The 13,748-nt window shown below is 33.8% G+C and overlaps 2 protein-coding genes across 2 annotated transcripts; both read left to right on the top strand.

The window, feature by feature from the left end:
* The first annotated feature begins 1,815 nt into the window (after window positions 1-1,815).
* On the top strand, window positions 1,816-3,590 carry LOC147277259 (2-oxoglutarate-dependent dioxygenase 19-like). Its single transcript, XM_086254182.1, has 4 exons — window positions 1,816-2,102; window positions 2,201-2,439; window positions 2,561-2,891; window positions 3,110-3,590. The coding sequence occupies exons 1-4, from the start codon at window positions 1,839-1,841 to the stop codon at window positions 3,353-3,355; spliced, it is 1,080 nt and encodes a 359-aa protein (XP_086110308.1). The 5' UTR covers window positions 1,816-1,838; the 3' UTR covers window positions 3,356-3,590.
* A 7,058-nt stretch (window positions 3,591-10,648) lies between these two features.
* On the top strand, window positions 10,649-12,974 carry LOC147277258 (2-oxoglutarate-dependent dioxygenase 19-like). Its single transcript, XM_086255614.1, has 4 exons — window positions 10,649-10,945; window positions 11,090-11,331; window positions 11,616-11,943; window positions 12,735-12,974. Exons 1-4 carry the CDS (start codon window positions 10,649-10,651, stop codon window positions 12,972-12,974), a joined length of 1,107 nt encoding a protein of 368 aa, XP_086111740.1.
* The last annotated feature ends 774 nt before the right edge of the window (window positions 12,975-13,748 follow it).

Below are 13,748 nucleotides of genomic sequence, written 5' to 3'. Positions count from 1 at the left end.
CGGGAGCTCGGAAGCTCGGGAGCTCGGAAGCTCGGAAGGTTTTTGCACCACAACTGAGGGTAGAGAATTCAATGGGGAAAAGTTGTAACTTTCCCACAGACGGCGCCAAACTGTTGATGCTAAAAAATGGTAGAGCAGTCAACGTCGAGTCGAACCACGTAGGCCCGTTGACCCGCCACTGAGTGGATGACACGTCGAACTGGGGCAGGAACGGGTAGCTGGGTCCGACTGGTGAGTAATGAGAGAGAATGATATCCAAAGCACCCTGCGCAAGTACACAAAAGTGAGCGGGAAGGGCACCGGTGTGGTGCTGGCCAAAGCTCCTCCGACGCTCAAGTCAGTGTTCAGAGAGATCTGAGAGCAGAGTGAGTGAATAGTATAATAATGATTTCAGTTGTCCTCTTGATGACAAGAAGGTACCTCTTTTATAGTACCTTTGGAAGAGTGTCAACCAATCCGGTGACGACACGTGTCCTTTGTGGTGACTTGCACTGTAGGAGCGCCACGTGGCACCGGTCTCGAGGATCCGAGTGAGTTGACACGGGCCGGGGGCCCGGGAGGCTTGAGCTTGGGAGGCCGGAGCCTAAGAGGCCGGGGCCCAGGGGGCCGGAGCCCATGAGGCCGGAGCCTAGTAGATCGTGGGCTAGGAGCCCAGGAAGGGCTTAGTCTTTTGGGTCTAGGCCCAAACAGCATGGTGTTAGGCTTTGTGTGACTTGTCGTTATGCCGAGATGATTAGTCATACGAACAAAACCAAATCGAAAATGATTTAGTCATGTAAATATTATTAAAGAAACAAATAGTGAGTCTAATTATTAACAAAATTGTTTGCTTATTTGATAACAATTATACAACAAATTGATTTTCGATTTAGTTAATTTTTTATAGAAATGATTTTTAAATGCAATATGGTTGTCTTAAAAATGAAAGGTTACAATCATGAAACTACAATAATAAGGAAACTACAATGATAAGAGAAGGTGGAAAGAAAAATAGATTAGGGAATGTAGCTAACATTTCTCTGACTTGTATTCCCTGTCAGCTTTCAGAATGCTCACATCCATCAATTACAATGCACTCAAAAAGTAATTTTCAAATAAAGATTTAATAATAGTGCAATAAAAATAGACAAATTAGAAATTGAAATTAAATATCTATTAAACTGTATAAATATAGTTAATTCTACTACATTTACACAAGTTGCAACTTGGTTGAGTTGGTTGGCCTTGCTTCGCACTTGTACAAGGTCTGGTGTTCAAACCTTGATTTGTTCATTTTTCACCCAACTCTTTTTTTTCAATTTTTTAGATATGGGATGGAGATGGCTCTAGACCAAGCGAGTGGATCATGCAGCTAGGCAATGTAAGCAAGTGGATCATGCAGCTGGGCAATGTCAATGAGTGTATCATGCAGCTGGGTGATGTGGCTAGGGGTTTAGATAAAAATTTAAGTAAAATAGGGGGTTATGAATTAACTATAAAAATGATCGGAGGTTATGAATTAACTAAAGTATATAATTAAAAAGTTCTACACAATATTCTAATAATTAAGAATGTGAAAAACAATTGAAATTAAATATAGTTCAGATAACAACATGGCCAAAATAAAAGAGATAAAAAAAGGAAAAAAAAAAGTATATAGCTGGTGGATTCTGTAGGTTGTGTCTCAATTAATTCATGGGGTAAGGTGGGCTAGAAAGTATTAAATTTTTTTCTTGCTTCTATAAAGGATGTTGACCACGTGTAAATTGAGGTCACCCGAACTGCCTATAAATTAGAACAATGTTTCTCATCCATAGCAACTCAACAATCTCTCTCTCTCTGTGTCTCTCTCTCACTCTATGGCTCCTCCAGTTGCTGCTGAAACCGTGGAGGCAGTACCTCAAGTTACAAGCATCAAAGCACTTGCTGAATCCCCTGCTCTCAGCTCTGTTCCTTCTGCTTATGCTTTCAACATAAACCCCAGTGAAGAAGCGGATCCAAATGATCCTGAATTCGCTATTCCCATTGTGGATATGTCCCTTCTCACCTCTGGTTCTCCTGATCAACGTTCCAAAATCATTCATGATCTCGTCAAGATTTGCCAAGAATGGGGCTTCTTCATAGTATGTTATTTTGTTTCATCACTTGTGAATTGTGTTATTCTTTGTGTTAATTAATGATGAATATCAAAGCTAACCATTGTATCATTTCACCTAATCAGGCGATTAACCATGGAGTACCAGAGAGCTTAATGAAAGCGATGATTGACGCGTGTCACGGATTTTTTAGTCTTCCTGACGAAGAGAAGCAAGAGTTTAAATCAGGAAATGATGTGCTGGAAATGTTCAAGTATGGAACTAGTTACAAACTTGCTTTGGATAAAGTGCTTCTCTGGAGGGACTTCTTCAAAGTTAGAGTGCATCCAGAATTTTACTCCCTCTACAAACCGTCTCGCTTCAGGTATGTATAGACTATAGACTATAAATCTAAATCATTTATTAATAATTTTCTTACCAAAATAATTATATTGTGAGACTATAAATTTGGATTCATTGATTAATAATTTTCTTGGATGATGTAGTGAGATTTCAATGGAGTTTAGCAAAAGAGCAAGAGAAGTAGCACTGGAAATCACAAGAGCAATATCAGAAAGCTTGGGATTGGAGGCTGACTACATACACAATGCAATGAATATGGATCGTGGCTTACAAATGTTGGCAGCCAACTGCTACTACCCACCATGCCCTCAGCCTGAACATGCAATTGGAATACCCCATCATACTGATCATGGCTTGGTCACACTCCTCATTGAGAATGAGATGAATGGTCTCCAAGTGGAACATAACGGCAAATGGCTCACTGTGGATGGCCCTCCCAATGGTTTTTTTGTAAACCTTGCTGACCAAATGCAGGTAGAAATTTTCTCTCTAATCAATCATTATTAATTATATATTATATGTGCCCTACATTCAAAACAACAAGGGAGAAATAAAGCAATCCCATTTGACATTTAGTCAACATTATTGCAAATTTCCAAATGTTCTGTACATTTGTGAAGAAAAAGAACACATGTATAATTGACTACTCATGTATATTTAAAATTTTAAATATATGTTTTTCTTTTGGGTAGATCTTGACCAACGGTAAATACAAGAGTGTGATGCATCGAGCCAATATGAACAACAAAGCTACAAGAATATCCATTGCCATCCCACATGGACCATCGGTAGATACAACTATTGCCCCAGCACCAGAGTTGTGTGAAAGAGAGGGCCAACCTCCAAAATACATTGGCATGAACTATAACGAATATATCCAACTTCAACAAAGTGGCAAGAACTACATGAAGTCCACCTTTGATCATATACGAGCCTAACTGAACTTTCTACAATGGCTTCAACCATATAATGAAACAGTTGCTGCTTCCTTTTGGTTTATTTTTTCTCTCTTTCAATAATTATGTTATCATCGGTGTTTTAGTTCTATAAGTCAGTTATTGCCGAAGATCTTGTAATTTGGCTGGGATGATTGAACGCATAGCTTTAAAAGCCATTAGGCTTAAACATGTAAGAGCGTGTGTTTAATATCATAAATACATTTCATGCTTCAAATTCTTTGTTTTTGGCTACAATGCAGGGAATCGAACACTCAATCTATATATTAATTCTAAAGTTAATATTCATTATCCCATCCACCATCACCACTTAGACTAAACCCAATAATTTTGATAATTTATAAAATATTATTAATTAGCTATGTAAAACAAGTAGAGAACCCTCAAGTTCTGCTGATCTCTCCAAGTATAGTTTATATATTTTGGCCTTTGTAACACGTTGAGATCGATGGATCAATACTATTGAATTAATTTCCAAAAAGCTCACTTTTTTCATACAAGGCTGGTTAATTCTAAATTGTCATTTGGCTATCATTATTCTTCTAAAATTTCAACAAACTAATTCGCGATTTGACATGAAAGTGTTTATCTATATGCTTATATACCTACTAATAAATATTCTTTTGTCAAACAATACATAATTATTACCAAAGCTTTATATATATATGATGTATATCATCATTAAGGGAAAAGCGAGGATGATCGACTCGGCTAGGCTAAATTTCAACTATATTTGTGCATTTAATCAACTCGATCAATTGTATGCATGTGCACGTGAGTGATTGGTGATATTGATCCTTATTTTTGAATAGAGATCACCAATCCTAAATTCCTAACCACTTGAATGGAGATCTAGACCCAAAGTTAGTCAACCTCTCACTTGGATGGAGATCAAGGGGCCTGTTTTAATTTATAGTAAATTGAATATAATATATAAAGAACCCCCAAAAAGGGCAATAGAGGAGAAGCCGACAACAGACAGATAAAAAAAATCGAAAAATACTAATTAAAGTGTGGGCCTGCTCTGGTTGGAATAAATATATGTTGGTGATAACATACTACTGCTTGGCCAAAAGCTCTTGCGCGCGGAACTACAATTAATAAATATATTTCCAGCAATTCTAAGTGTGTCCTCAAGGTTGATTTTTTCTTCTTTATCGAGCCTTGGGTGCTGATCGATTCTCTGTTACTGCAAAAGATCTTGTAGTCATCAAACATGTAATAACGCCTATGTAAGACCATAAATACATTTCATAATTAAGGGTATGACTACTTGAACATGGGACAGATTCCTATATTGGGTTAACTAGCAATTCTAAATGTGTTAGTTGGACAGATTCCTATATTGGGCCAACTAGCAATTCTAAATGTGTCCTCAAGGTTGATTTTATGAAGGCTTACGACATGTTTGCTCTGCTTGGCGATACATATATATTTACCTGTTGGCAGTGTATGCAGCGTCCCAGCAAGTTTGCTAGAAACTTGTAGAGTGTGAGTACGTGTTATATGATGTATAAATGAAACCTGAGAGATTTGTTTGCTTTAAAATAGGGCAACCAGATAAATAGGGCGCTTATAGAGTGTATGTGTTGCTCTAAATTAGGGCCTTTATTACTTCATAAAAGATCTGTTTGCTATCGTTTCATTTTTGCTAGCAAACTACATTCCAGTTTAGTGTAAAATAATATAGAAAAAGTGGCTACACATCAATAATAGTGAAGTTTGATGCGCCCTCATAGATTTAAAAAAAAAAACAAATCATTTTTAATGGTCATTTGATAATAACATAAACATTTTAATCCAGTTTTCTCTTCTTTTTCCTTTTGTATTTTTTCTTACCGCCATTTGATCTTACTTTCCAAGCCATTTTTTTCCATATATTTAAATCTAGTTTTGTTAGCGTGCTTTGAATCATAACAATAACAGTCTACGTACGTATCAATGAAATATATATTTATATATATATATAATGAGACAAGCTCTTTTCACTGAGGAATTACTTAAATAATTTTATTTAAGAAATCAATCATGAGTTTTATTCTATATTATATATATTTAACGATTCGAACCGTCTATTTTGTAAGTCTTAATTAATATAAAATATATTTATATAAAGGCTTTTTTACTTAAATACTATCTGAACTATATATAGGGGCCGGGTATGCTCAAATACCACCCAAACCTTTCTTTTTTGTGAATTTACCACCTGAACTTTCACATATTGGCCAATCTACCACCTACCTTCACTTCAGTTAAATTTTCTATTTATTTTAAGGGTATTTCCGTCAATTCATATGATAAAAGCATTTGAAATATTGAAAAAAAAAATTTCTAAGTAAACCACTAGAAAAAAAAAAAAAAAAAGACTTTAAGAGTATTTCCTTTTTCTATTTTTTTAGTTTAAGTTTTTTTATAATTATATTTTAAAAATAGTTTTTAAAATAGTATTATTTTTGTATTGTATTCATGGACAAAATGAGAAGTTTGGGAAATTTTTTGATGATTTAACAAAAAAATGGATGTCAAGTGGCAAATTGACACATATTGATAACTTCAGTTGGTAAATTGGCAAGAAAAAAAGTTTGAATGGTATGATAGCACATCTCAAGGTGGTATTTAGGTAAAAAAGCCTTATATAAATTAAGAGTGTTACCATATATCCTAACAAATTAAGGAATGCGCATCAGCGCATGCTTACCATATATCCAAGAGTGGAAAAAACAAAACCAAATTTAAGAAAGAAAAAATTAAGAAAGGGAGGACGTAACAAAAAAGATAAAATATAAGAAGTATGGATGTTCTCCGGCCACGAACCAAAGTGTAGCAATGAAGCACGCACAAACCAAAAACAAAAGCAGGCAGAAGAAGAAATATGAATAAGAGCATGTACAACGACTTTTTGCTATATGTTATGCTATATGCTATATTTAGTATGACTTTTAACATTTAGCAATAGTTTTTGTGCTTTTTGTCACAAAAACTATAGCTATATGTTAATATGTTTATATTTTTAATATATTAATATATATCTTTATAAATTAAATTTAATATATTAAATGATTTTTATAATTATATCATTATAAAGATTTTAATGAGATCTTTAATATGAGTACAATATTAAATATATTTAAATATTATTATTTTAATACTCAAATTAATATTTTAGTATTTTTCATGTCAAAGTCAAATTTAGGAATTGTAAAATTTGAATATATGACCAATCAACGCATGATAGTTGCCCATCCTCATGCCTCTTGCTACAACCTTTTTCATTCACGTAAATATCATTTCCTCTCTTTCTCATCGTGAGACCCAGTACTTTTTCAACCAATCACTTTTTTTCACTTGATTTTTTTATTTTTTATTTATCCATACTTTTTAAATGGTGGGTCCACTTTTTTCCTTAGTTCCTCAATATCAATTATTAAATTCAGCTATGTCATTGTAATGACCTTTTTTTATTAATTCTATTATATTTAACATATAGCATAACATTTAGTCATGTTATTGTACATGCTCTAAAGTGTGTTGTGGAAGTTGGATGCGTAGAAATCAAGTTTAAAGTGGCGTCAACTTACAATTATGATGAGTAAATGGATAGCGTTGGCCAATGAGAAAATGTTAGTGCTAGAGCCTAGAATTATGATCTGAGAGTACTTGCAAATATTTCTATACCAACTTGATTTGAATGATAAATTGTTTGTAGCCATTAGCCAACATAAAAGATGAAAGCTACAGCAAGCACAGATTTCTGGTCCTTAATGTGCTGTCGCTTCACACTCCACCTACCATCCACTTTCCACCTATCTTCGGACCCCGAAACTTATTAATTGACACATTTTAAATCCTTCACTTGCATTATTTTGGACAAGCAAAGGAGAGTGTGAAGATTTATTTGTTATTTGTTTCAGTTGTTTTGTTTCCGTTGGAAATAACTCTATGTTTTAGGAAAGTAGCCAAGGGTTGAATGTTTCCACATGCAGGAGGATCCCTTGATTTCAGGACTTGTTAATCGTGAAATCATGTTTGTATTTCCTCTGTTTTGTAAGGCTATTTAAGCCTCATTGTTATTCTATTTAAGCCTCATTGTTATTCAATAAACAATAGGTTTTTTCTCCTATTTTGATCTTCCTGAAACTAACAATTGGTATTAGAGCAACACCATTTGGTTATGAAGATCAAAGAAAGCAGTGAGCTTTGCCGTAGCAAGTCTCAATGTCATCAGAGCGAAGCAGTTTTGTTCAACCATCAATATATTCCACGGTTTGATGGTCATTACGATCATTGGAGCATGTTGATGGAAAACTTCTTGAGATCAAAAGAATACTGGAGTCTGGTGGAGAATGGAATCACAGCCTATGCAGAAGGGACCATGTTGACAGAAGCTCAACTCAAAGCTCTGGAGGAACAGAAGCTTAAAGACCTGAAGACCAAGCTAAAATTATTTGTTTCAAGTTATTGATCGAGTTATTTTAAATCCTTCACTAAAGGAGAGGTCGTGGATATATAACATTGATTTTGGATGATTTGAGGACGATATTATTTGTTGTTAGACAGACGGTAATTAATGTGGCATAAAATTTTGGATGGACCAGCTTATCATATTCATAAGTGTAATAACCACAATTAGTTGGAGATAGATTTCTTCATTTCTTCAAATCTAATTTTTTAACAAAACTTAATGGTGATTTTTTTTTGGAATTTTGGTATTGGTGCTTTACGATTAATATTTTATGTTCCTTTCGAATTGGTGTTTGTACAGTATCTTGATGCAGGAGCATAGGGGCCTAATCGAGATCGAAATCAGCCCAAAATGGCCTAAAGAAGACCTATGACAAAAGTCAACTTTTAATTATTAATTTCTTAATTAAGAATATTGTAATCTTGATTTTATTATTTTTCTTTTACTAATTTTCTAATTTTGTAGGGTTAAGAGGCTATTTAATTCATGTTTTGTAGTTATTTTGGGGAGTTTTGATGATTAATAGAAAAATACAATAGCTATTAATGATGCAGATCAAATTTCAAACATAGCCACCAACTCAATTAAAACACGACACAAGAGTAAAGGATAAGGCAATCCTGCCTACAGCTAAAATAGTTATTGTATTTTTCTATTAATTATCAAAAACTCCCAGAATAGCTACAAAACATGACTTAAATAGCCTCTTAACCTTATAGAATTAGGAAATTAGTAAAAGGAAAATAATAAAATAAAGATTACAATATTCTTAATTAAGAAAATAATAATTAAAAGTTGACTTTTGTTATAGGTCTTCTTTGGGCTATTTTGGGCTGATTTCGATCTTGATTAGGCCTCTATGCTCCTGCATCATATCTTGATATGCCTGATTTTAGAAATGGAAAAGTCGCTTTCCATAGATATTTTATTATAAATCTGCCATGAATTTACGTCCTATACTTCTATGTCTTTTTGCACATATGCTTATAATTAATGAAGCAAACTACAAACTACAAATTGTGTAGCTCTGTCTGTGTGCACATGCATATCACTGCCAGATCTTGGCATTGGATAACTTGTAAAGGAATGTTATAGCTAATTTCCCTAATCTACTTTCTCTTTCGATTTTTTCTCTTATTGTTCTCATTTTAAAGTGTAGTTTCAAGACCAATCGGTAAAATTATTATTTCAATTAAGATCATTTTTTTAGATCACTCTTTAAAAATTCTTTTTGTAAAAATAAACTAAATCGAAAATGATTTAGTCATGTAAATGTTATTAAAGAAACAAATAGTGAGTGTAATTTTTAACAAAATTGTTTGCTTGTTTGATAACAATTATACAACAAATTAATTTTCGATTTAGTTAATTTTTTATAGAAATGATTTTTAAAGAGGAAATTACAAATTTGGTCTACTTATTTTATACCTAGTTCAATTTTGGTCCACGATCTTTTTTAAGTTCTGTTTTGGTCCACTAATTGTTTCATTTGTTCAATAAAGGTCTAGATTTGTGATTTTAAATCCTTTCGGTAGTGTTTTCTTCAATTATAATTGAAGTATAAGTTATATTTCATCATTTCTTAGTCATAAAAACAAATTTGGAGTATTAGAATCTAAGAGAATTGAGATTGGGTGAAGTTTGAAAAATTGGCAGTTTCATATACTCTACTTTGGGGTCAATTATCTTGAGTTTTAAAACTCCAATTTTAATAATTTTTATATAGTTGTAAAGAAAAAATGCATAACTTTAAAACAAGTATATGTTTGTTGAATTTGGGTGAGATTTGATAGGGTAAAAGGCATACCAAAATTTGAGAAAACAAATCTGGACCTTTATTAAACAAGTGGAACAATTAGTGGACCAAAACACAACTTTAAAAAGATTGTGGACCAAAATTGAACTATGTATAAAATAACTGGACTAAATCTGTAATTTCCTCATTTTTAAATGCAATATGGTTGTATTAAAAATGAAAGGTTACAATCATGAAACTACAATGATAAGGAAACTACAATAATAAGAGAAGGTGGAAAGAAAAAATAGATTAGGGAATGTAGCTAACATTTCTCTAACTTGTATTCCCTGTCAGCTTTCAGAATCCTCACATCCATCAATTACAATGCACTCAAAAAGTAATTTTCAAATAAAGATTTAATAATAGTGCAATAAAAATAGACAAACTAGAATTAGAATTAGAGTTTACATATCTATAAAACTGTATAAATACATTTACACAAGTTGCAACTTGGTTGAGTTGGTTGGCCGTGCTTCCCTCTTGTACAAGGTCTAGAGTTCATCAAACCATGATTTGTTCATTTTTCACCCAACTCTTTTTTTCAATTTTTTAGATATGGGATGGAGATGGCGCTAGACCAAGCGAGTGGATCATGCAGCTGGGCAATGTCAGCAAGTGGATCATGCAGCTGGGCAATGTCAGCGAGTGTATCATGCATTTGGATGATGTCAGCGATGTGCATATGTACAGCAGTAATTGAAAATGGGCACAACCGAAATTATAACAAAAATAAAAGTCAACAGTAGCTATATATCTATTGAGTAGGGGGTTTAGACAAAAATTTAAGTAAAATAGGGGGTTATGAATTAACTATAAAAATGATCAGAGGTTATGAATTAACTAAAGTAGAATTAGGAGGTTTATAATTATTTACTATTGTTTTTTTCAATTTGTCACTTTCAAGTCTAAGTATGCCTATAAATTCGAACCATTTAATAGCCATACTTACACTTCTCTGTCAGTACTATATCTTCTTACGTACTCTCAGTCTGATCAGTCTATTACTCATCTCCCAATGGCTGCAACAACTCACTTTCCCAATGTCCATACCTTGCAGGCATCTCCGGTTGTTCAACCACCCAAAGAAACGAGCATCAAAACACTAGTTGAATCATCATCTGGTCTCAACTCTGTGCCTTCTGCATACACTTACACCCAAAACCCCTATGATGAAGCAGATGATCTAAACCACCCTGATTTCTCAATTCCCATCGTTGATTTCTCTCTTCTCACCTTTGCTTCTCCTGATGAACGGTCCAAAATCATCCATCCTGACCTCGTCAGAATTTGTGAAGAATGGGGCTTCTTCATAGTATGTTAATTTGTATTTGCTTGTCAAGAAATGTTTCAATTTGACCGTAACATGCACTACGTGGCGGTGTAACCAATTCATTAAACACATTAATTATTACACCATGTGGAATATAAAGCTAATCATCAAACTTTTTGTACTTAGTTGATTAACCACGGAGTCCCAGAGAGCCTCATGAATGCGATGATTGATGCAAGTAATAGATTTTTCAATCTTCCAGAGAATGAGAAGCACGAGTTTAACAAAGGAGACAATGTGGACGAAATATTCAAGTATGGAAGCAGCTATAATAATCCTGTATTGGACAAAGTCCTTTTCTGGCGAGACTTCTTCAAGGTCGGCGTATATCCTGAATTCTACTCCCCAGACAAACCGGTTGGCTTCAGGTATATATATTAAAATTTAGTATTAATTGGTTTTAAGCCAAATAGCCCTCCTAAGGATGCCCACTTGGTCCATCTAGCTTAAATTGACCAAAAAGATGAACTTTATCGTGTGATTGTCAAATGGACATCAAGCACATGAAGGTATCATTTAAACAAATATAAAAACTGCCCGGGTTTGTCTATAAACATATTAGTCACACCACAAAAACTAAACCTGCAATTTAGCCTTATTAATGGTAATTATTTTTTATTTGTTTAGATTATAAAGTTATTGTGTGATGCAGTGAGGTTTTATTGGAGTATACCAAAAGAACCCGAGAAGTAGCAAGGGAAATACTAAAAGCAATATCAGAAAGCTTGGGATTGGAGGCCAACTACATACACGAGGCAATGAATTTGGATCGTGGCAAACAATTGTTGGTCACCAACTACTACCCACCATGCCCTCAGCCACAAGATGCAATTGGTTTACCACATCATACCGACTATGGCTTACTCACACTCCTCATACAGAATGATATGAATGGCCTCCAAGTAGAACACAATGGCAAGTGGTTCAATGTCAATCCCCCTTCCAACGCTTTTCTTGTTAACCTCTCCGACCAAATGCAGGTACTTTTTTCTACAAGAAAATGTTCCAAGTAGAAGTTCATTAACCTTAGGTACCAACTTAGAACTTTTATTTTTTTCATTTTAAATATAAAAACTCTATGTCATGTTATTTTAGATACCAAATCAAGCGCGGTTCCACTGATTGATCGATAGCTTGGTTGATTGATTTGTCAAACAACGTTTTCTTATTTTATCTAAATACTCAATTGTGACTGTTTGACAATCACATAAGTCATATATAACAAAGATTAATTTGCACAATCATTATTTTAAGGTAATTGTCAAATATTAATGATAAACACAATAATGTGTGTTTGAACATTAGCATAAAATTAGAGAATTAATCTCATAAATACACTACATACGGTGTTCACAAAGGTTTTGGATTAGTTAATTTTATGTAAGATGGTTTTACTGTTGAAGTTCTCTACATATATAGTAGATTAAATGGGAGGTCAAAATTCACTTTAATTTAGTTCATGTAATTTGGTCTAAGTTTTATTTTCCTCTCTATACTTTTACTTAATAACATGTCGATCTCTGAATTATAATGATCGATTTGTAAAGTATATGACCAAAATCGAAAAATCTGAAAGTAAAGTGATGAAAACAGAACTTCACCAAAACTAGAAGGACCAAAAGATTAAATATGTGGGGAGCAAAAATATTGCTAAAAGTGAAACATGTGCAAATACACTGCCGAATCTACATGATGGTTATAAATTGATATGTTGTATATCAATCATTATGATTCTTCATATTTGATTGAATTGATGGTTTTATATATGTAGATCCTCACTAATGGTAAATACAAGAGTGTGATACATAGAGCGAATGTGAACAACAAAGCTACAAGGATATCCATAGCCGTAGTACATGGACCATCGCTCGATACAATTATTGCACCAGCACCAGAGTTGTGTGAAAGGGAAGGTCGAGCTCCAAAATACATTGGAATGAATTATAAGGAACATATTAAACTTAAGAAAAGCGGCATTGCCAAGTCCATCTTTGATCACATTGGAACCTAGCTAGGTTTTTTACAGTGGTCTGGCTTGCTATTTCAACAGTTCAAACATGTGGATTAGTTGCGGCTAGATTTGGGTGTTTTTTTTTTTCTTTTTTTTTCAATGTGATTGTGTTGAGTCCTAGTCTTTCTAGGATTCCAAGTGTATTTTTAATTATTTACTTTTTTTTTATCCTATTTCTTGTTTAACAAGGCTTGTACTATTGTGTTCCTATTTTGAGAAGAATAATGTATTGCATTATTTCTTCCCCTAAACCTAGATTTTGACATGGTATTAGGTTTACCTAGCTTAAACAATTATTCCTAACCTAGCTTTAATCTTTGTTTTTGGAATTTTGCCTAAAATTCTTGAACCCTTCTTTTTGAAGGCTTTATTCGATTGATCAAGTTACACCCAATATTGGGTGTAAGTTCATCGCCGCAACAAATAGGGATCGTTGACCGCTTGCAAGCCATCAATCCAATAGATCAATCCCACAAAAAAAAAATAAAAAATAAAAAAACCTAGCTAGTAAGTCAATTCTAAATCAAGCTTGTCTAGAGAGAGAGAGAGAGAGAGAGAGAGAGAGAGAGAAACTAACATGGTGAAAGGGGTGAAACGAGAAGGTGAATTGGGTGTTATTTAGTGGCCTTCTAACTAAGTGCTAAACAACAACCCTCATTTACACGGTGTTAAACTAGAAGGTTTAGTGAGGCTTTTTTCAGGAACCGGTGCTATTTAGTCCAACTTAAGTTAATACCGTGTGTGAATTTAAACAAAAGCAGGTTAGTGGCCTAT

The sequence above is a fragment of the Dryas octopetala genome, chromosome 8 (genome assembly GCF_963921425.1).
Source record: "Dryas octopetala chromosome 8, drDryOcto1.1, whole genome shotgun sequence".
Taxonomy (NCBI): Eukaryota; Viridiplantae; Streptophyta; class Magnoliopsida; order Rosales; family Rosaceae; genus Dryas; species Dryas octopetala.
Note: the sequence above shows the minus strand (reverse complement) of the source record. Positions and strands in the feature narration are given on the sequence as shown.

What these genes read in the sequence shown, in the direction of transcription:
- LOC147277259 (XM_086254182.1), top strand. Translation starts at nt 1,839, where the DNA reads ATGGCTCCTCCAGTTGCTGCTGAAACCGTGGAGGCAGTACCTCAAGTT. An exon ending in AAGAATGGGGCTTCTTCATA is followed by an intron (nt 2,103 to 2,200) that starts GTATGTTATTTT and finishes TCACCTAATCAG; the next exon opens with GCGATTAACCATGGAGTACC. An exon ending in ACCTTGCTGACCAAATGCAG is followed by an intron (nt 2,892 to 3,109) that starts GTAGAAATTTTC and finishes TCTTTTGGGTAG; the next exon opens with ATCTTGACCAACGGTAAATA.
- LOC147277258 (XM_086255614.1), top strand. Translation starts at nt 10,649, where the DNA reads ATGGCTGCAACAACTCACTTTCCCAATGTCCATACCTTGCAGGCATCT. An exon ending in GACAAACCGGTTGGCTTCAG is followed by an intron (nt 11,332 to 11,615) that starts GTATATATATTA and finishes TGTGTGATGCAG; the next exon opens with TGAGGTTTTATTGGAGTATA. An exon ending in ACCTCTCCGACCAAATGCAG is followed by an intron (nt 11,944 to 12,734) that starts GTACTTTTTTCT and finishes TTATATATGTAG; the next exon opens with ATCCTCACTAATGGTAAATA.